Source organism: Trichosurus vulpecula, chromosome 5, assembly GCF_011100635.1.
Source record: "Trichosurus vulpecula isolate mTriVul1 chromosome 5, mTriVul1.pri, whole genome shotgun sequence".
Lineage (NCBI taxonomy): Eukaryota > Metazoa > Chordata > Mammalia > Diprotodontia > Phalangeridae > Trichosurus > Trichosurus vulpecula.
Genome location: NC_050577.1, coordinates 247,537,395 through 247,562,004, shown reverse-complemented (window position 1 = coordinate 247,562,004; position 24,610 = coordinate 247,537,395). Strand labels below are relative to the sequence as shown.

The 24,610-nt window shown below is 39.7% G+C and overlaps 2 protein-coding genes across 4 annotated transcripts; one reads left to right on the top strand and one right to left on the bottom strand.

Annotated features, from left to right (window-relative positions):
* The first annotated feature begins 383 nt into the window (after positions 1-383).
* Positions 384-23,376, top strand: TMEM19 (transmembrane protein 19). 2 transcript variants are annotated; one of them, XM_036759669.1, is made up of 7 exons: positions 384-493; positions 1,139-1,292; positions 5,601-5,714; positions 16,739-16,876; positions 17,323-17,577; positions 20,295-20,504; positions 21,893-23,376. In XM_036759669.1, exons 2-7 carry the CDS (start codon positions 1,160-1,162, stop codon positions 22,054-22,056), a joined length of 1,014 nt encoding a protein of 337 aa, XP_036615564.1. In that variant the 5' UTR covers positions 384-493; positions 1,139-1,159; the 3' UTR covers positions 22,057-23,376. The 2 variants fall into 2 exon arrangements, with proteins under 2 accessions (XP_036615564.1, XP_036615563.1); XM_036759668.1 differs by having other exon boundaries at positions 422-966.
* On the bottom strand, positions 12,635-13,192 carry LOC118850345 (ubiquitin-60S ribosomal protein L40-like). Of its 2 annotated transcripts, XM_036759672.1 has the most exons (2): positions 13,065-13,192; positions 12,635-12,977 (listed from the first exon to the last, which is right to left on the bottom strand). In XM_036759672.1, exons 1-2 carry the CDS (start codon positions 13,165-13,167, stop codon positions 12,781-12,783), a joined length of 300 nt encoding a protein of 99 aa, XP_036615567.1. In that variant the 5' UTR covers positions 13,168-13,192; the 3' UTR covers positions 12,635-12,780. The 2 variants fall into 2 exon arrangements, with proteins under 2 accessions (XP_036615567.1, XP_036615566.1); XM_036759671.1 differs by having other exon boundaries at positions 12,635-13,192.
* Positions 23,377-24,610: the final 1,234 nt, after the last annotated feature.

Here is a 24,610-nt window from a genome sequence, read left to right as displayed (position 1 = left end):
CAGTGCCTGGCGCATAGTAAGTGCTAAATAGCTGTGCACCTTATCGTTATTATTATTATTCACCACCTCTCTCGGCCTCAGTTTCCCCCTCTGTAAAAATACAGATTTTTGACTCTATGATCTCCAAGGTCCCTTCCAATGCTAAATTTATAATCCCACTCACACGCGAAGGTCTGCGTGCTCCAGTCAAGGACGCGGGTACTGCAGATTAACCGCGAAGCAAAGCGGGAGCCCCAGACGCAATTCCCCCTACCCCACCCCCCCCGTGGTCTTGGCCTTGGCCGTGGCCTTGACCTCGGCGCGCTTCCCTGCCCGCCCACGTGAGCTCAGCACCTTTCCCCGGTGCCTGATTTGCTCGGCTCGGAGCATGCGCAGGGAAGGCCGGGCCGGGGAGCGGGCGGGGCCGAGCCGAGCAGCGGGCGGAGCCGGGGCTCGGGCTGGCTTCAGGAGCCTGCGCTTCTTCTTCCTGATGCAGCCAAGGGCCTTCCAGTAGGTGAGCAGCACCCGCCGGGGGTGGAGGGTGGGGGCGGGGGCCAGCTGGGTACCCCGGCTCCAACCCCACAGCCGCGGCGCGCGGGCCCCGGGTGCCCTGCGCAGAGCGCGCGCCCGGGTACACCCGCGGCGCTGCAGGTCGGGGGCTCTGACTCCTCCTCCCACCTGCCCCTGCCTCGGGCCGGGGGGCGTGGGAAGAAGCCGCCTTTGAGGTTGCCCCAAGAGGGGGCCTCAGGGCGCACCCCCCGCACCTCCGCTTCCCTCCTGAGCCCAGTCTGGTTGGTTGCAGGAGATGTCCTTGCCCCCTTTCCTTGGGGAGGCGTGGGGGGACCCCTTACCTCCTTCCTGGGGCGTCCAGATATGACGCTAATGCTCAGGTTCGAGCTCTTACCTCTGCCTCAGTGGCTGCGTTTTCCTCCTGGACTCTGCTGCGTTTCCAATCTGAGAATCGATTTTGAACAGCGGTAGCTGCAGGTTAGAAGCAGCCTTCTTTTTTATTTTTTTTCCCCTTCCGTAGGAGATATTGTCAATTTTGTGGCTTTTCGGGTTTTTTTTTTTTTTTGCGGGGGTGGATTTGTTTGTTTGCTTTACAGAGGCGTTTTACTTGGCTTTTCCCAAAAAGGCGATATATTTATTTCCTTCCCAGGTGATCGCTTTCTTATATTCCATGAAAGATCTCACTGAGGCCAATATATGCAAAGGATATTTAAAAATGATGACTAATATAGTTATCCTGAGCCTGATTCTTTTCATTTCTTTATCTTTCTGGATTATGTCCATGACTGCAAGCACCTATTATGGTAAGTATAAGGGTTTGTTTGTTCGTCTTGAGCTTCTGAATTATATTAAAATGGCACCTTTGCTACCCCTCCATCTTTTCAAGTGCATGTCTTTTAACAGGTTGTTTGTTCTTAATTCCCAATTAAATTATCGGTATAGTTAATCCAGCCGACTAACTTGAAAAATAAAGGTATATTCACTGCATTTCTTCCATTGTGGCCCTGCGTGGTTTCAAATAGCCCTAAATCAAGGGTTCTCTTTTAACAGTGTGTGTATATATGTGTGTAGTGGATTCCTTTAGCAGGCCTGTGAAGCTTCTGGACCCCTGCTTGGAATAATATCCTGTTGTCTATTCACAATTGAAGGAAATGCTAATTTCAGTTAGAAGCTAATGAAAATGTGAAAAAAAAATTTTTCCTAATTCAAGTTCCCCAGCCCTTTGAAATCTATCTAGTTTAAGAACCCTCCTCCCCCCCCCCCCCCTTAAATAATCTTCAAGCTTGGAAAGGGCCATTCTGGCTCCACAAATGCCTGCCTAAAGATTGGCAGGTTTGCTTAACGTGACCATTAATAAATTCTAATACTTCTATTTTTTTTTCTTGGACCAGACCCATGATTTCATTAGTACAATGAATTATCTGTGAGTAAATTCCCTTTGGCAAGGCCAGTCTGCACCTGTTCTACCACTTAAAGTCTTGGGGAATCCCCAAATCCCCTAACAGGTTAGGTGACTTGTCTGGAGTCACATAGCTAGTAATTAATCAGAGGTAGGACTTGAACCTGGGTCTTCCTAACCTTAATGCTGGCTTTTTATCTACTACCACTTGATCCTTCTCTTGATCATCACAAGTACTTGAAAATAGAAATATTTCAAATGAAAATAATTATAAATTTCTTTCAATTAGAGAATGCATGAAAATAATAATAATGACTAGTATTTGTCTAGTACTTTAAGGTTTGTAAAGCGCTTTACAAAAATTTTCTTATTTGAACTTCACAACCACACTGGGAGGTAGGTGCTATTTGTAATCCCCATTTTCTTTTTTTGTTTGTTTGTTTTTGGTCTTTTTGGCAGGGCAATTGGGGTTAAGTGACTTGCCCAAGATCACACAGCTAGTATGTGTGTCAAGTATCTGAGGCTGGATTTGAACTCAGGTCCTTCTGACTCCAGGGCTGGTGCTCTACTCCCTGGGCCTCCTAGCTGCCCCAATCCCCATTTTCTTGATGAGGAAACTGAGGCAAGCCGGAGTTAAGTGACTTGCCCAGCATCACAGTTAGTGGCTTTAGGGCAGATTTGAATTAAGGTCTTCATGAATCCAGGCCCAGCACTTGTGCATAGTTGTTTGTTTGCATGTTGTCTCCCTCATTAGACTGTGAGTTTCTCCAGGGCTGGGACCATCTTTTGCCTTTCTCTGTATTCCCAGTGCTTAGCACAGTACCTGGCACATAGTAGGCTGTTGGTAAATGTTTTTTAACTCCATGGCTATCTACTGTACTACTTAGCTGCTTCTTGAAAATTAGAAGACATTTATTAAGTCTTTACTGTCTACCAGGAATTGTGTTAAGCACTGAAGATACAAATACCAAAAAAAAAAAAAGAATCTCGGCACCCAGGCAATTTTCATTCTAATAAGGAAAGACAATGGGGAATTGGAACCAGGAAAGAGAATTTGAGTCTGAGGAGAAGGGATGATAGAACAGTCAACTGAACTCATCCTTTTTTTTTTTAATTATTTATTTTTAGCCTTTTTTTTTTTTAAATTTTGAGTTCTGAATTCTCTCCCTCCCACCTCTCCCCCGTCAATCGAAAAGGAAAGACATGTGATATCAGTTATAAAAACACAAAAAAATTAAATAAAGTGAAAAAAGGATGTATCAATCTGTATTCGGACTCCATCATTTTTCATTGTAAGTCCTTTAGAATTGTCTTAGATCATTGTATTGCTGAGAACAGCTAAGTCATTCACTGCTAATTGTTATACGGTATTGCTGTTACTGTGTACGGTGCTCCTCTGGTTCTGTTCATTTCACTTTGCATCAGTCCATCTAAGTCTTCCCAGGTTTTTCTGAAAGCATTCTGCTCATCATTTCTTATAGACAATAGAATCCCTTCACAATCACATGGCACAACTTGTTCAGCCATTCTCCAATTGATGGGCATCCCCTCAATTTCCAATTCTTTGCTACCACAAAAAAGAGATGCTGTAAATGTTCTTGTGCAAATAGGTACAGCCCTCTAAATGATATTGCTGGGTCAAAGAGTGTACACGGTTTTATAGACCTTTGTTGGGCATAATTCCAAATTGTTAGTTGTATTGATTTTCAATCAATGAACATTTATCAAGGACCTGCTATGAACCAGGCTGTGGGCTAAAAGTGCTGGGTATAGAAAAAGAGTCACTACCCTTAAGGAGTTTACAATCTAGTGGGAAGACAACATACAAACAAATATGTACAAAGCAAGCTATGTACAGGACAAATGGGAATGGGAAGGAAGGCGCTGGAATTTAAAGAGGTTGAGGAAGGTTTCCTGGGACTTAAAGGAAGCCAGGAAAGTCAGTAGTCTAAGCAAAGGAGGGAGAGCATTTTAGTCATTAGGGACAAGCAAAGAAAATGCCCAGAGCTGAGAGATGGGAATTGTCTTGTTCCTCGAACTACCAGGAGGCCGGTGTCGCTGAATCTAAGAGTACACATTGTATGGTATGAAATATGGTGTAAAGACTAGGGGGCTAGGTTATGAAGGGCTCTGAACACCAAAGGCAGCATTTTGTATTTGCTTCTGAGGAATTAGGAAACATAAGTGGGCTAGTTTACCTTCACTTGGTTTGGAAACAAGGCTTCTAGGCCTCAGGGCAGGAATCCCAAAAATGAAATGGATTAACTTTACTGCTGGGTACATAATATTGTTTCATTTAACATAACCCTTGAAATTCTTAGTGTATAATCTGTTGAAATTTAAAGACCAGTGAAATCACAAAATAGCCCTTTGAGTTAGGGCTTTTTAAAAAAAATAATTTATAGTACTTTAATTCAACCTATTTTTCACTTTTACTGTAAAAGAATTTCAGAAAGAAAGAGTGGGTCTTTTTATAATTTGGGTTGGGTATTTTTTGGGGGAGGGTCATTTTCAAGAGGACAATCTTACTTGGCTTTTTTTTTTTTGCCTGAAAGTAATTTTACATAGTTTTTGACGTTGTAGGAGCATATCTTTGATCTTCTGAGGTATTGAGATAGGAGCTGGACCTTTAGTTTCATGAGTACAGGGAACTTACAACTAAGGAAATTTCCACTACCAATTCTGGTCAACACCTCTGCAACATACACTGTTAAGGAGTTGCCTAGGCCACTGAGATGCTTAAGTGACTTATCCCAGATCACACAGCATTAGTTCCCAACCTGTGAGTCGAGGACCCTCGGGGTGGGGGTGGTGCAGATCTATTTCAAGAGGTTCTCAAATCCACAAATAAGCAAATATACCTGCTGTAGCCAGAGTATATAATGTCTTGCAATATAATTATTACTGTTTTTAACATATGACTAATTAAATATTAATTGTAAAGCATTACTGAATTTATAGCAGCTTTTAAAAATAATTGGTCAATCAATGGATAATATAGTCAATGGACATTTATTAAGTGCCTGCTGTGTACCAAGCACTGTGTTAAGGTGAATAATAATAACATAGTAACTATAATTCCATAATTGCTGTTGTATTAGGGATCCATGAAATTATTTGATGTGTTAAAGGGGTCCTTCTTATACAAAAAGGGAACCACTGCATTATACCATTGTAACTTGTTGGGGAGTCAAGTTGGGAAATCTCCTATGTGTAGATTGATATTTATGTAGACAGGTTGGTCAAGTTTGAAGACCTTTTTATTCAAAACCAGCCACGAAAGTTGGGGTTGGAGGAAAGAGGAGAGCAAACATTTATAAAGTGCCTACTCTGCGCCAGGTACCATGCCAATGATCCTCACAAAAACCTTAGGAAGAAGATGTTTTCCTTTTGAGGAAACTGAGGTAGACAGGTTAACTGACTTGCTCGGGATCACCCAGGTTGTTAGTGTTAGAGACCAAATTTGAACTCAGGTCTTCCTGAGTCCAGGACCATCAGCCTATTCCACAGCTACCTGGCTACTTTGGCTACTTTAATGCAGGCTTGGACAGGGTCCATTTGTAGGCTCATCCATCTACAAATGCACACGTCAGTTTGGCGTCAGTTTCTGAAACTAACCCTATCTTTTAATGAATGTGATAGAGATCGTTTCAGAGTCTTATCACTTTGACCATGCTTAACAAGATCTTTGCTATTAATTTGATTTTTTCAGGTTCCTTGCACCCTATTTCTCCGTGGCGCTGGCTGTTTTCTGTGATAGTTCCTGTTTTGATTGCATTTAATGGCTTAAAAAAGAAGAGTCTGGACCACAGTGGTGCCTTGGGAGGTATTTATTTTCTTGTAGCATTTAAATGAGCTGTGGAGTAAGTGTTTGGTCTTTTCATGTCTGCTTGTTACATGATTTTAAATCCATCCTTCTTTCTAAACTAAATTAGTATCTGTAGTGAGTGTCTTTGCAAACTAACATTTGTTATTTTAGCAAATATACAGTATAGAAATGTTATTAGGTTTTATATTATTCTACTTCTTGCTTTTTAATTATGTGAAATGATTATTTTGAAAATAACCTTACATGAAGATATAAGGATCTTTGATTTCCTCAGTATGGGGAACTCCTTCTACTGAGGCAGATCCAATCTATCTAATACTTACTATATACAAATCTTCTAAGGTGTTGCTTGAGTCACATGGAGGCTAAGTGACTTCCCTAGGGTCTCAGAGATAATAAGTGTCAGAAGTAGGATTTGGACCTCTTTTCTTCCTAACTTGGAGTCCATCCATCCTATACTTCACATAAGCTCTCAATGATAAACCTATGTATGGTTTATTAATATAGCTATTTTCCCACAATAGAAATGGGTCATGGGACTTAATTTGTGATTCAAGAATTGTATCAAAATTGACTTTTGAATCAAATGATTTTTCAGTAGATAACAAGGAGAGACTCTTCAGGACTCTGACCATTTTTATCTTTTATTTGGGATAACTGCCCTTTTGCTTAGGGCCTTGAGAGCAGTCTTCCCAGTTTTGAGGCCTGGGGATGGTCTGAAAGTATGAAACTTGAAAATAACCATCAGAAGTGATGTGAGTAGAATTTTGAAGATCCAGGGCAGCCATCGAACAGCAAGGATTCTGTGTGGTCTGGGCTGATTTCCTTAAGTCTTAACCAAATGTCCGACCAGGGCTGTGGTAACACACTTTTCTGCCTATTCAGAAACATGTTGAGTACTGTCAGCATCAAGATATCAGTGACAATCAATCAGTAAGCACCTTCTAGATGCTGGGCCCTATCCTAAAGCAGAAACTTCAGGGAGCTTACATTCTATCAGAGACAGGACATAAACAGGTATATTCAGAATACATACAAATTGTAATAGACTGCCTCTTCATTCCCAAGAGACTTCATTTTAATACTATTCAGGTAAAGCTATGAGGAGGAACACGAGGCAGACTGTTCTTCCTAAAGTACCCCTTCTCTGCATTACTGACAATCAACCCCTTGTTTATACTATAAACATTTAATAATTATCTCATCTACCTTTCTAATAGTTCCATACTGATAATTGAAAAGAAATGACACTTTTTCTAACAAGATTTTTTTTTAAAGAATGTTTAATACTGGCTTCAAGTCTTTACACAGGTACTATAGATATTGGTGCTGTATCTTTAAGAGACAGTGGAATCATGGAATGACAGGTTAACTGTTATTCTATGAGGAGTCCAGGAGGAGACTGAGTGTTTTGGAAAGACTGTTAAACTAATGGCTGAAAAGAAAACAAAGAAAACAGAGCAACAGAACTTAATTCTTGAGAGAAATGGATTTATTTCCTATCTTTAAAAGAGCTAAAGCAAAATTTCAGAAGACTTTAATTGGTATTGAAAGAAAACCAAGTGGTGGGGCTGTGTTTCCAGAATTGAGAAGTAAGCAGTTGTATTGATAATTAAAGGTAACTTTGTGATCTTTCTCACAGCTGATATATTGTAAGTAATTATTTATATCTCTTATTATTTATTGCACTATTATAGCATATTCAATGACTTTTATCATTTAAACTTGGCGATTAGAGATCTGATACATACAGAGAGTAATAAATGCTCATGAAGAAAGGAGGTTTCTTCAGTATAGTAATATGATTAGCTGGAGTAGGGGCTCAGAAGTAAGTGATTAATGAGAAAGATGTTACCATTTTATTAATCAGTAGTACTATTAAAGCATTCTCTTTCATTGCCTTAGAACCTGGAATGAGAAATAATAAGGGAATTGAGCTAAGTTGAAGGTAGGGAAAGATGTAACAACCCAATCTAAGGTGAGTGATTGAGGGTTGTAATCCCTGCTATATGTGCAAAAAAATTATTTTTAAAAGCATAGCATCTTATAGTCCCTTATCACAAACTACCTGGTGGACATTTCACATTGGATAATTATTTTAAAACATAATTTTTTTTAGACCTTACTTAAAGGTATTGGGGTGGGGAGGGAGTGCAGGGGGTAGCTAGATGGAGCAATGGATAAAGCACTGCTCTTAGAATCAGGAACCTCATCTTCATGGGTTCAAATCCAACCTCAGACACTTTCCAGCTAATTCCTTAACCCCATTTGCCTCAGTTCCTGTTTTGTAAAATGAGCTGGAGAAGGAGATGGCAAATCACTTAAGTATCTTTGCTAAGAAAACTCCAAATGGGTCACAAAGAATTAGACACAACTGAACAGTATAGTTGCAGGGCAGGGGGGATTCTGGTCCTCACATTCCCCAAATTATTCTCTCTCCATATATGTGTGTATGTGTGTATGCATGTATACATACATGCATAAATATCAACAGCTGTCTATACCTCTGGATAAATATTTCAGTCAGTTAACAATTTATTGATCGCTACCAGAGAGGTGGTAGACTATAGTTGTGGAATGAGGCATGCATCTTCAGACTTGGCTGGAATGGGTTGATGTGTTTGGCTTAACTGCATTTCTTTGTTACAAGAGAGAGTTCTGTTTCAGGATAGGAGTCATTGAGAAGTGAAATCAATGTAAAAAAGAGGATAAAATTTTTTTTTAAAAAAGTTATTGGCTAAATTTTGTCCTAGAATATTGTGTCAGGTTATTAGGGAGTGATACAAACATTGGGAAACAGTTTGGCACACAGGATTTGGAATCTTGGGACTTGGGTTAAAATCCTCAAAGAAAACGGGAGGATGGTCCCTGGCTGTAGTACCTTAGTAATGTTGTTGGCATTAAAAGTTGTTAGGGAATTTTCAAAGGTAACAGTGGGAGATGGAGTCAAGATGTCAGAATAGCAGGAAGCAGGACATTGAACTCTGTCCCCACAGAAAAACTCTTCTAGACAGACCTAGAAAAAGCACCAGAGCGAATCTTGATAGGAAAATCCAAGAAAAGATCATAGTCAGTCATTTTCCCTGCCCTGACCAGCACAGGAAGTGAGGCCTCTAGACGTTTTGCTGTTGCTTTGGCCCAAACCCAGGTCAGGAGTTTGCAGAGCTCAAACCAGGGAGTCAAGCATCAGACTTTGTCTTGGATCAGACCACTTTGGGAGTACTGAAATCTTGCAGGTCTTGAGGCTGAGCTGTTTCTGACATCCTGGAATAAAACTGTCCCGGAAAAGAAGCAACAGAACCTGCAGAGACATTCCCTTGAGAAGCACACAGAGCCTGGTCCTGAAATCAAGTCTGAAGTCAAGAAGCAAGCTGGAAGAATGCGCGAACAAACAAAAACCCTGAAAAGTTATCATGGTGACCTGTATGCTCAGGGTACAAGAGCAGAAGAGCAAAACATCTACAGGCAAAGCGTCAAAGGAAAACAGTTGGGGCACAGATTCAACTAGAATTACTGGAAGGAATGAAGAGTTTACAAAACGGGTTAAAAATGTTTTGTTTTTTTTAATTAATGAAATGAGAGTGCTAGGGGGGAAAATTAGAAAAGAACAAGAGCTATGGAAGAAAGAATTGGAATGTTGATAAATTCAGAGTGTAGGAGACACGTGTTTCTGGACATGGCCAGGGTAGGAATTTGTTTTGAGTATACATATTTTAACAGGGTTTTTGTTTTTCTTTCGTTCTCAATTTGGGCGCAGTAAGGAGTAGATCAATTTGAGTGGATGGGAGAGAAGGCAGAATTTTGCTGATTGGGAAATGCACATACATTATGTTGTTGTTGAGTTGTTTCAGTTGTGTCCAGCTCTTTGTAGCCCCCATTTTGGGGTTTTCTTGGCAAATATATTGGAGAATTAGGAATGCTTTGGCGGGTTCTGTTGCTTCTTTTCTGGAACAGTTTTGCCATTTCCTTCTCCACCTCGTTTTTATAGGTGAGAAAGTGAGATCAACAGGGTTAAATGACTTAGCTGACACAGGTAAGTGTCTAAGAAACAGATTTGAACTTATGAAGATGAGTCTTCCTGATTCCAAGCCCAGATGTGTGTCATATTTTTCATATTTTATGTTATATGTAGCATTTTTTAAGTTGACAGAACCATAGAGTTAAAACTATAAAAGTACCTTAGAGGCCATTGCATCCAACCTCCTCATTTTATAAATGAGGATACTGAGGCACAGAGAAGTTATGGCACAGGGGATAGAGAGCTGGACCTAGAGTCAGGAAGACCCAAGTTCAAATCCAGCCTCAAATAATTAGTAGCTATGTGACCTTGGAAAAGTCAATTAACTTCCATTTGCCTCAGTTTCCTCATCTGTAAAATGGGCGTAATAACAATCTCACCTGCCTCCCAGGTAGGTTTTGAGGATCACATCCAATAATAATTGTATAGTGCTCAGCGTAGTGCCTGGCACAGAGGAAGCATTATGTAAATGTTAGCTCTTGTTATTAAGTGACTTGTCCAGGGTTACACAGCTAGTGTCTGAGGGAAGATTTGAATTTAGGTCATCCTGATTCCAAGTCCAGTACTATCCATGTGAAATGACTAGATTTAATTCAGGTGAATGATTAACCAGGTGATTTTTTTTTCCAGTAAGCATTCAAGCACCTACTAACCTCTGTGTATATGTGTATGTGTACATATATATATATATACATATAAACATATGTATGTGTGTATATATGTGTGTGTGTGTATATATATATATGTATATATATATACATACATGTGTAATGGTAATTAGAGTGGGGCATTTTTACTGTTTTCTCTTTTGGAGAATCAAGTAATCAAGTGCTTTTGATGAGTCTGGCCTTTGTTTCTTTGATTAAATAGGGAGTCTTTGATGACCTGATTAAGAAACAAGAAAGCCTAGTTCACATAGGTTTGAGTTGCATGGTTGGGACGCCCTTTGACCCTGAAGGGGGTATATAAACTCAGAAGTTAGCATTTTGTTTGGGGCTCTCTCTCACTGGAAGAGTGTTGTGTGATTTGACCAGACGAGAGACTCTGGATAGCCCTGGAGCCCCCTGGCTTTGAAAACCCAGATGTTGGTGCCTGTTCCTTTGGTAACTATGTAATTCTTTGGTCAGACAGCTAGAGGCCTGTCTGTTGGTAACTGTGTGTGTTTGCTCTATTTATATTGTTTATGTTTGTAATTTCTATTTGTATTCTTTCTGAAGTTCAGGGTGCTGGCTTTTCCTTTTGAAATAAGTGAATGATATATGTATGTTTGGTTAAAGTGAGACTCTTAACCCCTTAAAGTTGCTTTCCTTAGAAAAGCAGATCAAAGAACCTATGCTAGCAGCCCTCCTGTGTGCCGATGTTATTGGTCTTACACTCCCACAGCAGCTGCTAGCAACATTGTTGTTACAACATGTACACACATATACAAACATATATACATATAACAAACCAAGTGAGATTTTATATATACATATACTATGTGTATATATAAAATATCACTTGATTTGTTACAGTTTGTTGAGGAGTGACATTATAAGCTTATCCTAGAAAATTAGATGTGGGGTGGGATAGAGAGACATTTTCTATGCTGAAGAAATCTTTATCATTTCCTACCTATTCTAACTCATCCAGGAAGCTCTTCTAAATTCCAATACTGCCCTGTAACTGTACTCTTCAGTTGTGTCTGATTCTTTGTGACCCCATTTGGGGTTTTCCTAGCAAAAATCTTAAGTGGTTTGCCTTCTCCAGCCCATTTTGCAATTAGTATATAAAATATTCTATTCACCCCCTTTCCCTTTTTTATATCGTTGGAATTGTTTTTGTTTGCCTTTCTCTCTTCTTAATCTCTTTTTGTGTCATTAACCCCCTTTGGTAGAATTCTCAAAATTATATTTTAAAAAAATTGAAGGAAATGCTAGGAGAGGTTAGTGAAAATAAAGAAAGCATTTTCCCCCAAGTTTATGGGCCCTGCATTTAAAATCCCTGTTCTAACAGAATATGTTAATGCAGAGATGTAGCATCATTCTCACTCTGTGTTTTACTGAAGGGAGACTTCAGCTTGGTCAAAACATATCGGTCTTATATTTGATTTTCTTTTTCTCATAAGAAAGCTTTGAAACTCCCCGGAAAATATACACTTTCAATGATTTTTTTAATATAGGAAAAATACATTTCTTGCCATAAATGTTTTCATTAAAATGTCTCTAGTGAGGGTTTCAAATTTGGTCTTTTACATGTTCTGCATTTTTTTCCTCTTCTAATTATCACTTCTCTTTACTGTCCTTCCTCTCTCCCCATCCTACTTCCTCTCTAAAGAATAAACAAATAAAGCAAAAAGTAAAGGATAAAGTCCAGTGTTGACAAGATTACAAAGGGACAGGTACTCTAATCTGTTGTTGACAGGATTGTAGACTGGCAGAAATATTTTAGAAAACAATAATCAATCAGTAAACATTTATAAGCACCTAGTATGTGCCAGGTGTGTGCTGAGCAATATGGTAAAATGCAGAAAACAATAACATTTATGAGCACCTACTATGTGTTAGGTACTATACCTAGTAATAGGGTAAAATGCTGTAAGTCTTAAAATTGATCACACCTTAGCCAAGTCATTTAACTTCTCCGGGCCTCAGTTTCTTCATATGTAAAATGAGGAAATAGGCCAAACAACATCCAACATCTCTTCCTAGTCTAAAGCTATAATCCTATTATCCCTTTGATTCAGTCTTTATATTGCTAGAGTTCTCCTAAAAATACTTTGGAAAGGAAAAATGACCTGGTAAGAAATATCCATAGCAGCCTTATTTTTTAATAGCAGAATATTAGCTCCAACCTATATATTTGGCAATGGGAGAATGGTGAATTATGACATATTGATGAAATATTATGGGACTATTTCTTTTTTCCTGCTTCTCAACTAAAAGGGGATTTTATTGATATCACAGCCCCATTAAACCCAGGAACAAGGCCTTATTACAACAGACTACTCAAGAGCACTTCATCAGTCAGGGGAGCCAAACCAAAACTGGGTCCCAAGGCTGGTCTTTATTTGACCTTCTTCTTGGGGCGCAGATTGTTGGTGTGGCCGCACTTCTTCTTACGGCAGTTTACAGCGCAGGGGTGCAGGCGGGCATAACACTTGGGGCAGATCATCTTGTCACAGTTGTACTTCTGAGCCAGCTGGCGAAGGGAAGGCTCAATGATGCCCCCTCGAAGACGCAGCACCAAGTGCAGAGTGGACTCTTTCTGGATGTTGTAGTCAGAGAGAGTTTGGTCATCTTCTAGCTGTTTTCCAGCAAAAATCAGACGTTGTTGATCTGGTGGGATACCTTCCTTGTCCTGGATTTTGGCTTTGACATTATCAATAGTATCACTTGTTTCGACCTCAAGTGTGATAGTCTTGCCCGTCAGGGTCTTCACAAAGATCTGCATCTCTGCAACGCTGTGCCCGCCGCTTGGCCACTTCGCTGAAGAGAAAGAGCGGGACTATTAAAATATATATGAAATTCATAAGGAAATATGGAGTTGGAGGAGGTAAAACAGAATAAAGTCCTCAGGAATAGACCTATATACATGTTGGGGGATATGAGGGAAAGAAGCAAGGAAAACAGAAGCAGCATTGGTGAAATTTGGAGGTGGCCTGGGGTAGAAGTGGGAGGAGCCATAGAACAAAAGCATTGTTTTCAGTTTATGGGGTTGTACTAGATTAAAGACTTAAGGGTAAATTTTGCCCCTTGTTTTTTCCATTTGATTATTTTGTTGACCATTAATAAGTTTGGGGTTTTTTTGGTGGGGGAGTCAGGGGTTTAGTAGAGGGAAAGGGTGTCTGGATTTATTATAGTACATAGAAACTACCTCCATCAGTGAAGATCTGCAGCCCATCTGTAACTGTGTTAAAGGTGCCTAGGGATTGATAGGTCAGCAAATTTGCCTGTGAATGTGTTTAAAGTATGTGTTAAAGACAGTTCAGGAACAGGCAGATTTTACTGATTCCAAGGCCAGGCCTCTAATCACTCCTGTCCTCTATTTTCTCTCTCTCTCTTTCTCTCTCTCACTCTCTCTCACACACACACACACACACACACACACACACACACACGTGTATATGTGTATGTGTATATATGTACACATATATGCACGCATGCATACACATATATAACTTTTTAAAAAAGAGTAAACAGGAGAAGGCTAGTGCCCTGAATACCACTGGTAAGGATCAGCATCTAGTACCTGGGGGATTCATCTGCCCTTTACCAAGATTATTTATTAAAAATCTCAGAATTGGAAGGTTAACCAATCTAAGTCACATTGAAAACAAAAGTCCCCCTTGCAACATTCCCGGTAGCTGGTCATTCAGGCTTCACTCTAGGACCTCCAGTTTTAGGGGATCCCTCTGTTGATTATTTCCACTTTATCTTGTATACAGCTTGTCTGTACATAGCTGTCTGCATATTATTCCACTCTCCAGTCTCCATTGGACCGTGAGCTCCCTGAAAAAAGGGACTCTCTTTTGCCTCTTTCTGTATCCCCAGCACTTAGCACAGTGCCTGGCTCATAGTAGGACATTAGTAAATGTGTATCAGCTGTTTATTAACTGAACAAAGTGTCACCACAGCCAGTGGATTAGGGGCCAGGAGAGGCAAAGGCTGTGATGAGTTGACTTGGGACAGGGGCTGTCACTGATCGCAGAAGAGAGACAGAAGGCTTCTGAGCAGTGTTCGTTGTTACATTGTTAGATTTCTTTTGAAACTGTTATTAGCAGGATGGAAGGAAAGAGTGAGGGTCCTTGACGGCCCACTCAACAGGATTTACCAGGCACCAGCAAGAAAAGTAAATAGCCCTAACAAGCAGAGAGAGAATGTATTTTAGGAAAAGCCAAGCCTTCTCTACACTACCATTATCTGTGGGAAAGCGTGCCCTTCTACCTGAGGTGGCCTGTTTTGCTTTTTATCTACTATAATTGTTAGGAAATTTTTCTTATATCATACAGAAAATTGACTCTGTAGCTTCTGCCTGTCATACAAATAGCCTAAAGTGTTAGAAAATGGGTAAATCTAGCAGCGATTAGTTGTTGGTTATAGGATTGAGCCCTAGAGAAGGACTAATATTATTTTTACTATTATTAGAGGCAGCTAGGTGTCACCGTGGATAAAGCACCAGGTCTGGAATCGGGAAGACCTGAGTTCTAATTTGACCTCAATTACTAGCAGTGTGACCCTTGGCAAATCATTTAACCTGTGTTTGCCTCAGTTTTCTTATCTGTAAAGCGGGGATAATCATAGCACCTACCTCTTAGGGTTGTAAGGACCAAATGAAATGTTATTTGTACAGTGCCTGGCACACCATATGTGCTATATAAATGTTGTTATTCAGGCCTTTCAGTCACGTCCAGCTCTTCATGACCCATTTTGAAGCTTTCTTGGTTTCTTTTTCCAGCTCATTTTTACAGATGAAGAAACTGAGGCAAACAGGGTTAAGTGACTTGCCCAGGGTCACACAGTTAGTAAGTATCTGAGGCCAGATTTGAACTCAGGGAGATGGGTTAACTATTATTATATTGTTTTCTAGCTGCATGACCCTGGGTAAGCCACTTAACCATTATTTGCCTCAGTATTCTCATCTGTAAAGTGGGGAAAATAATAGTACCTACCTCCCAGGGTTGTTGTGAAGACCAAATGAGATGATATTTGTGAAGGGCTTAGCCCAGTGCCAGGTACACAGTGGGCACTATATAAATGTTAGTTATTGTTATGATAGCATTTACGTAGTGCTTTAAAGTTCACAAAGTTTTTTACACATATAATTTCATTTCATCATCACACCAGCCCTGTAAGGTAGGTCCGTTTCACAGATGTGACCACAAAGATGTGATTGCTTAGAATCACACAACCAATAAGTGTCTAAGACTGAAGCTCAGGCCTTCCTAATTCCAAACCCAGCACACCTACCTATTCTGCCACCTAGCAGCTTCTAATTCTATGCATTAGGAGATAGATTCTAGTCCTTCCTCCACTAATAAAATATAGCTGACCTTGGGCAAATCATCTAACTTCTTACTTGAGCCTCATTTTCTTCTCCTGTAAAATAGGGATAATAAGGACCCTGCCTGCTTCACAGGGTTATTGTGAAAATGAAAGTAGTGACTATGAAAGTACCTTGCAAAGTATAATGGTTTTAGTTTCAGGGCAGAAGCTAATAATATTACATTTATATAGCACTGTTTGTGAAGTAAGGCTTTAAAATCTACCACATCTGGCTGATAGACTCGTCTCTCGGTTCTAAAGTAATGATAGGGTATGTTTTGATATTTCCACATTAATTACTAAAATTGCAACATCTTATTAAACAAATAGTTCTTACTTGGACCATGCAGCTTTGCAAGTGAATTATAGCAAAAAGAAAACTTAATTCCAAGGTGACATAAATTGTCTGCAAAAATAAAGAAGAGATCTTACCAGACACACTTCTGTGAGACAAATACAGTTCTTTTCTCTAAACCAAGGAGAGATAAAGCAGAAAAAGAAACTACGGACTGAGATCTATAGTAAATATTGATGCAAAAATATTAGTAAAGAGGCTTTAATACATATATTAAGAAGATTTTACCCTTGTTTGGATTTACATCAGGAATGCAGGATTGCTTCAATGTTAGGAAAATTACAGATATAATGATATAACAAAGTAATAAAACACATCTATGAATGCAAAAGAATTTATTGCCTCTTAAAGGTACAGTAACAGCATCTCAGTGCTGAGAGTGTCTGGTGAAGCTGGTGTTATGTTTGTTATACAAGAAGGAAAGAAAAGAAACAAACAGACTCAAAATAGTTTCAGCTTATCTCTCTGTTTAGGAATATAAATTGCTAAGTATAAATTTTGGAAATTTGTATTCTAAATGGTAGGTATTAAATGGTATTAAAAGGTCATCAGTTTTATTTTTCTTTCTCTAAATTAATGGAAGTATAGGCTTAACTTTTTTATGTTTCTTCATTGTGTCTTTCAGGTGTAGTAGTTGGATTTATCTTGACCATCGCAAATCTGAGCTTTTTTACTTCTTTGATGACATTTTTCATTTCTTCCTCAAAACTCACCAAGTGGAAAGAAGAAGAAAAGAAGCGTGTAGATCCTGAATATAAAGAAGGTAAATTTTATCATGTCTGCTGATACGTAATGAGTAAATTCTGTTTCACCGTAAAATATCCCAAGCTGTCCGCCCTGAACTTGGTTCTTTTTATTTCTCTCTTAAAAATGTAAGCATGTTTGACTCTTTTGACATGGTTAAATTTATCTGAAAGTTATATATGATAGCGCAGAATGTAGTTCTCTTTTATAGAATTTTAGACCATTTAATCTATTCTCTTTTTTAAAATTATTTAATTGTGACAGCAGATATCAGCACAGTTTATGCCAGAATACATTTGATCATTAATCTTTATTGTAGTCAGTACTGAACACATAAGGGTTCCACAATGACATCTTCCATTACCCATCCCTTCCAATGCACATCCCTTCTGCAAGTGGTTTTTATAAGTCTTTAAGCATTTCCTTTTGAGCCTAAAAGCATGTCTTAATTTTGTTTTTCTGCAGGGGGACAGAGAAATTGGATTCAGGTTTTCTGTAATGGAGCTGTACCTACAGAGCTGGCATTGCTCTACATGATAGAAAATGGGCCAGGTGAAATTTGCATTGATTTCTCCAGACAATACACCGCTTCCTGGATGTGTTTGTCTCTCTTGGCTTCCTTGGCCTCCTCTGCAGGAGATACATGGGCTTCAGAAATTGGCTCTGTTGCAAGTACTACCCAGCCACGGCTGATAACAACCTGGCAAAGAGTTCCAATTGGTGAGGCATGACTTTGGTTTTTAAATCTCTTGGTTTAATGTCTGTTCAATCTTATTTAGGCTTTAAAAGTGAGGATTTAATCAGTCAAAATTGGTAAGGTTTCTTAATTTGTTAATATAAAATATTATGAAATAAACATAAATTCATCAATATAAAATATAAATGTTATTAACATAAAATAAAATTTATTATTAATATAAAATATTCATAGGCATTTTCTAGCTGGAGATAAGAGTCACTTGTCATAGGGTCATAGATTTAGAGCTGGAAGGGACTTTAGAAGCCACTGAGTCAGGGCAGCTAGGTGGTACAGTGGATTGAGCACCAGCCCCAGAGTCAAGAGGACCTGTGTTCAAATCCGGCTTCAGACACTTACTAGCTGTGTGACTCTGGCCAAGTCACTTAACCCTAATTTCCTCCAAAAAAAAAAAAGAATCCACTGAGCCCCATCCCCTCATCTTACAGATGAGGAAACTGAAGAAAAAGAGGTTGACGACTTGCCCAAGGTCACACAGCTAGGAGGTATCTAGGGGCAGGATTTGAAGTCAGGTACTCCTGACTACACCAAGATACCTCTCTGAGGGATTCAGAGGGAAGCATCAGAATCCATGGTAATACCTGTCCTGGGATCTCAGGAGCCCAAAAAGAAGAAAGAATAAACGTTTTAGATAGCCCGTTGTCTTTCATCTCAGAGGAGACAATCCTTTCTTTAAAATTAGTCTTGGTTTATGAGTTACCCAGACCTTCTTCTCTTCAGCTTTTAGAGAAGGTCATGTTGAATACCAGAGCTCCTTTCAATGATTTTCTGTCTCACTTCCCATGCCAGACCTTGTCAAGCTTCCTACATGACACCTGTATAGCTAGGGGTACAAGCCTCACTTTGACCACAGCAGGGAAGAAACTCCCTTCCACTGCAGCAGAGGCATCCAGGTCCTATTCCCTAACACTGAGGCAGGAGGTTTAGACCCTCAGCCTTGAGGATCAGAAGACTCTTGCTGTCTTCAGTGAGGGCACAGATATACACCTCCCTGCAAACCTAGTCTTAGCTTTGTTCATCAGCTCATTAAGCTAAAGAGAGGTACCGGGTCATCCAGCCTTTACCTATTACCCATATAAGTAAATTGGCTGGATTCTGAGAGTAAAGGAAAACTTCAAGAGTCATCACAGAAGCCTTTATTAGCGGCAATACTAACATTTCCAGAGGGTAGTCAGCAAAGCCCAGAGGCCAGCAGTGTAAGTGGACAAAACCTATTAGAGGAAATCAGAAAGGGAGAGTGGAGGAATTCCTTATGCTTCGGCCAAGGGTGGGAGACAACCATGCAGTCAAGAGACTGACAGTCATTGTTCTACTAGAATTTTTGCAGGGTGTTCCCCCAACCATCTGGATGGGGATAGGGCACTATGGGGCGTTCCCCTGTGCATCTGAACAGTGATAAGGCTCATTTCTAGGCGCTGTGTGAGGAAAGACCACCCAATGTTCAACTTTAGACAACTTAACAGTTATGGACTCGTGCCTAGGAACAAGGTAAAGGGATGGTAATATGTCAGAATACACAGTCAGGGGAGGCCAAGGCATGAGGGATTCAGCAAGCCAGCTAGTAAATTTCCACAGCAAATTAAAATTACATTGCAAATCAGAATAAGAAAATGGGTCCCAAGCGACAAAACAGAATTTAAGAAACACAAGCAAAACAGTTTTCCACTACAACACCCAACTCTAAGTGAGCTGAAGACCTTATGATCATCCTTCATTGGGGAAAGTAGAGATCGTTCCCTATGAGCTTCCTCTTCCCTCCTCTATGTCTCAAAACCCCTCGACATTTCTAGAGGTGGCCATCCTCACCACAGCCAACCTAGGTCTATTCAATCCCATCCCTGCTCAGCTTCTCCCACAGATTGGCCGCCCCCCCACCCGCCCCAGTCATCCTCTCACCTTCACCCATTCCTTATCTAAGGGTGCCTATGAACATCACTCCCTTCACGTTTTCTTGGGTACAAATAAACTGGCTTTCTTACTCTTTCTCACACTCTTCTCTCTTTTCTCCGTGCTTCTGCCCAGGCAGTCCCCAATGCCTACAATTACCCCTGCGTCTTAGAAGCCCAAGGTTTCCACCTCCAGCTGTCCTTTCTCGTTAGGTGATCTCCTCGAGGGCAGCTGCTCTCTTGTTTCTTGTATGTCCCTAGCACTTGGCACAATGCGTGGCCCCAGGGTGAGCCCTCAGTAAGTGCTTTGTTATTTACTCAAAGCTCACTTCAGGGGTCTACATATTACTACTACTACTGCTACTACTAATATTATTATACTACTATTAATAATTATAATACATATTATTACTAAAAATGCATTTTTATTTACAACACCTGCTGTGTGCCAGGCACTGTGCCAAGTGCTTTACAAATATTATCTCATTTGATTCTCACAAGGTAGGTGCTGTTATTATGCCCATTTTGCAGATGAGGACATTGAAACAGACGGAGGTTAACACACGGCTATTTAATGTCTAGGGTGAGTTTTAAACTCCGGTCTTCCTGACTTCAAGCCTTATCCACTGCTTCTCTGACCTGATGGGCTTTGATGCTCCTCCTCCCCCATTTGTCATCACATGTATATCCGTGATTGTGAACAGTAGTCTTAATGGCTGTTCAATTCTCATTAAGTTGCCCAGGATACCCAATGACATTTCTTGGTTCAGTGGGGACGTTTTCTGTTTTTTTAGGTACCAATGGAGGGGTCACTGCAGTAGGCTTTCTCTCCAGCTTTCTCGGTGGGTCCTTGGTGGGCATGGCCTTCTTCTTCACGCAGCTGATTTTTGTGAATGATTTGGAATCTTCTGCTCCCCAATGGCCAGTTGTTGCATTTGCAGGAATGGCTGGCTTATTGGGATCGGTTATTGACTCATACTTAGGAGCGACAATGCAGTACTCTGGTAAGTATACCTCCATTACCTTCTAAACTTCAATTTAAACTATATTGATCTATAAGGAACTGGGGAGAAGATGCAAAAGGATGAAAGGTCAAATGATCATATCATGTCCTTTGGCCCATGATCCCATTTATTAGACTGAGTTCTATGGATGCAGTTGTAAAGAGACTTATCTTTACCAAAATATTAATAGCAGTTTTGTTTATAAAAGTGAAAAACTAAGCTCCACACCCCATAGTTGGGGAATGACTGAATAAATTTTGGAATTGCATCTAATGGAATAACTAACGTTAGAGGGAATTTCAGAAGCAACCCAGCAGTTTACAAATGAAGAAACTGAGGCCCAGGGTGGCCAAGTGACCTGCCCAAAGTCACTCAGGTAGTATCAGAAGCAGGATTTGAACTCAGATCCTCTAATTCCTGAGTCAGTGCTTTTGACCTTGTGCCATTCAAGATTGCAAATATAAAGGACACAAGGAACTTGGGACATATGTGAAGTAATGCCAAGTGGAAGTGTGGAGGAATGTATCCATAGCCTGTTTTTTTTTAAATATCCATAGTAAAATCTTATATGTACAAACAAACAGCATGGCATATCGAATAAAGGGCCAGCTTTGGAACCAAGAAGGACTGGGTTCAAGTCCCTTTGACACACTAGTTCCACAGGCAATACAATTAAAATTTGCAGATAAATTTCTAGTCTGAGTCATTTGGAAAGATTTTTCTAGATCGCTGAAATCACAGGTCCAGACTTTCCTTTCTCCCTCCCCACCTTTCCCCCTTAAACGTACACAGACAGAAAAGATATGGGAAGAAAACAGAGAGCAAAGAAGATCTTGTAACTCTTTAGCTTTCCTTTTATGAAAATGTAAATACTTGAATTTTTATCTATGATTTCATTCCTCTTGACTGTTCATGATTATATTTTATTCCTCATTTGGTTTACTTGATCATTTCTGTTTACTAATAAGGTGACATATCTTATCTGTGAAATTAGCTGGAGAAAGAAATGGCAAACCACTCCAGTGTCTTTGCCAAGAAAACCCCAGATGTGGTCACCAAGAGTTGGACATGACTGAAACTATTGGAAAAATTATTTTATCAAAGATGTTTGTATTTACAAATCTCCATGGTGAACCAATAAATCAGTAAACATTTTTTAAGTACCTACAGTGTGCTAAGAGCTGGGGTGGTGATGAAGTTATTGCTTTAACTTACCAACAGGTAGACCCTCTCCACTAAAGTCCAAACCTGACACCCTTTCCATGGCTTAGAGATCTAAATGGTTGAGTGTGTCTTTAAGAGTTGATTTGCTTGTACCTCATTTCAGGACTGTTACCTATAATTTGTGAGCCAAACCTCCAGCTATGTTTCCTTCCTTTCCACTCCAGGTTGGGATGAAAGTACCCGCTCCGTTGTCAGTCAGCCAACTGGTGAGACAAAATACATATCGGGGAAGCCAATTCTTGATAACAATGCTGTGAACCTGTTTTCTTCCATACTCATCGCTCTCTTGCTTCCTAGTGCAGCATGGGCTCTCTGGCCCATAGAATGAACTGTTGTCGATTTCCATTGTTTGGAGACCAAGATTGAGTCTAAATTGAACTTTGTAATTCCAAGATTTAACCTCAAAACAATCATTTGACCCATTCCACTTGTAGGGATTTAATTGATTTTGCATTTTATCTTCCCATAATCATAAGCTTCATGCAACAACTGGAAACATTCCAGGAAAGAAAATTCAACAGGAAAAAAGCAAAAAACAAGCATATCTTCCAGGACCTGAGCATGCAGCTTTCAAATTGAATGGAGCTGTTAGAGCAAAAAGAGAAGTCTTTTCTATTGGCTTCTGGAGCTGAAAACATACTCCTTCTGTGGCATCCTTGGAATTTGGTCAACATAGAATGGGGAACCAGAAATTGCATGAAGAAGTCTAACCTGACTCTCATACCAAAACACTGCTCTGTCTGCTACTGGCTTACTATATCCATTTGCAGTAATTTAAACAAGTGTGTGTTTGGAAACATAAACAATTTTTGGAACTCTGGACTTTCTCATGGTTATCATCAATCAAACACAAATAGTTGTCCTAAGTTTAAATGTCATTTTTAGGTCCTAGTAAGCTGTACCCATGTAAGAGCATTCTTATTCCTCCCTGTTTAATTAGTGGGAAAAGTTTAACAAAATAGGTAGTTATACTTGTTCTTATGTCTATTAGAATGTGAGGAAAAAACCAAACTTGACTCATAAGAAAAAAAACCCGTATGTCTTGCATGTGTTTTAATGTAAATCACATGTGCCCTACTGGCTTTTTTTTTTAAGTTGCTGTGTAGAAATTAATTTATTAATTTCAGTAGATTGTTTCTGAAAAAGTCTTTCATAATAGACCTTTTTTCAAAATATCTGTAAATTAATATAAGATTCCAACTTACAGTTTCCATTTGAGGTGTTAATGCTTAATTGCAGTGGTACTGCTGGGGCCATGCTGCCTCCTAACAATTTTCGGATGATCTGTGAGGGACTCATTGGAAGGTACAGCGTTTTTGGATTTTTTTGTCATAGAAACCTACTATGTAATTTCCTTTACATCACCTTCTCAAGGTTGCTTCTCCACTTGTCACTTTTATTTAAAAATTTTATTTAATAAGTCTACTTGCTTCTTTATTTTTCTACTCATCCCCTAATTTTTGTAGACTTCTGTTATAACCAACATATATCTTCCAAGTCTTACTAAATCTGCAATGTTCCATACTCATAGCAAAGTGAGGAGGAGGGAAGTGCATTTTCTCACTACTGGGAAATGATGTCACAAGGGAAGAAGAGGCCCTCAATGGATGGATGAGGCAATATTCTCCAGTTGAAAAGGTGGTGAGAAGGAAGAGGTAACTTGTGTAAGAAGTTTGAGAAGAAAAGCTTTGGAACAGCTGCTGTGGTGTGTAGAGAATAGGAAATCTATTAGGGAGAATAGTAGAATTGTCTTGCTGTAGCCAGGGCCCAATTGAGATTAGATAACATAAATTAGTAGTGGGCCCAATGGTCATGGTTCCATGAGCAGTGATAGGACAAGGGAACAAAGGATTTGAGAGTAGAGTATAGAGCAGTAGAATTTGTTCTGTGAAATTTGGATTCAATCAGAGGGCCTCACTTGAAGACCTAGAGGGCCACATGTGGCCTTGAGGCTGAAGATTCCCCACCCCTGGTGTGGAGTTTTTTTTTAGAGTTAATTATTTTTATTTTTTAGTTTACAATACTCAGTTCCACAAGTATTTTCTCCCCCCTCTTCTCCTCTCCCCACCAAGACGGCATGTGATCTGATATAGGTTCTACATATACCTTCACATTAAACTTATTTTCCCAATGATCATGTTGTAAAGAAGAATTATAACCAATGAAATGAACCATGAGATAGATGAAACAAAACCAAGAATCAAACAAAATAAAATGTAAAAAAGAGAGAGCAAATAGTTTGCTTCAATCTTCATTCGGACTCCATAATTCTTTCTCTGGATATGGATAGCCTTTTCCATCATGAGTCTTTTGGAGCTGTCTTAGAACCTTGCATTGTTGAGAAGAGCCAAGTCTATTAAAGTTAGTCATCTCAGAAGCAATATGTTTGTGGTTGTATGCAATGTTCTCCTGGTTCTGCTCCCTTCACTCATCATCAGATCATATAAGTTTCTCCAGGTTCTTATGAAGTCCATCTGCTCCTCATTCTTATAGCACAATTATATTCCATTACATTCGTATACCACAGTTTGTTTAGCCATTCCCCAGTTGATGGGCGTCCCCTCAATTTCCAGTTCTTTGCCACCACAAAAAGAACTGCTATAAATATTTTTGTACATATGGGTCCTTTTCCCCCTTGTATGATCTCTTTGGGATATAGCCCTAGAAGTGGTATTGCTGGGTCAAAGGGTATGCACATTTTTATAGCCCTTTGAGCATAGTTCTAAATTGTTCTCCAGAATGGTTGGATCAGTTCACAACTCCACCAACAATGTAACAGTGTTCCACTTTTCCCACATCCTCTCCAGAATTTATCATTTTCTTGTTTTGACATGTTAGCCAATCTGACAGGAGAAATGTGGTACCTAAGAGTTGTTTTGATT

Bases quoted from the DNA above. Each gene is read 5' to 3' on its own strand.
- LOC118850345 (XM_036759671.1), bottom strand. From the start codon at position 13,167: ATGCAGATCTTTGTGAAGACCCTGACGGGCAAGACTATCACACTTGAG.
- TMEM19 (XM_036759669.1), top strand. From the start codon at position 1,160: ATGAAAGATCTCACTGAGGCCAATATATGCAAAGGATATTTAAAAATG. The intron at 16,877-17,322 runs GTAAATTTTATC...GTTTTTCTGCAG, and splicing joins AGATCCTGAATATAAAGAAG to GGGGACAGAGAAATTGGATT. The intron at 17,578-20,294 runs GTGAGGCATGAC...CTGTTTTTTTAG, and splicing joins CTGGCAAAGAGTTCCAATTG to GTACCAATGGAGGGGTCACT.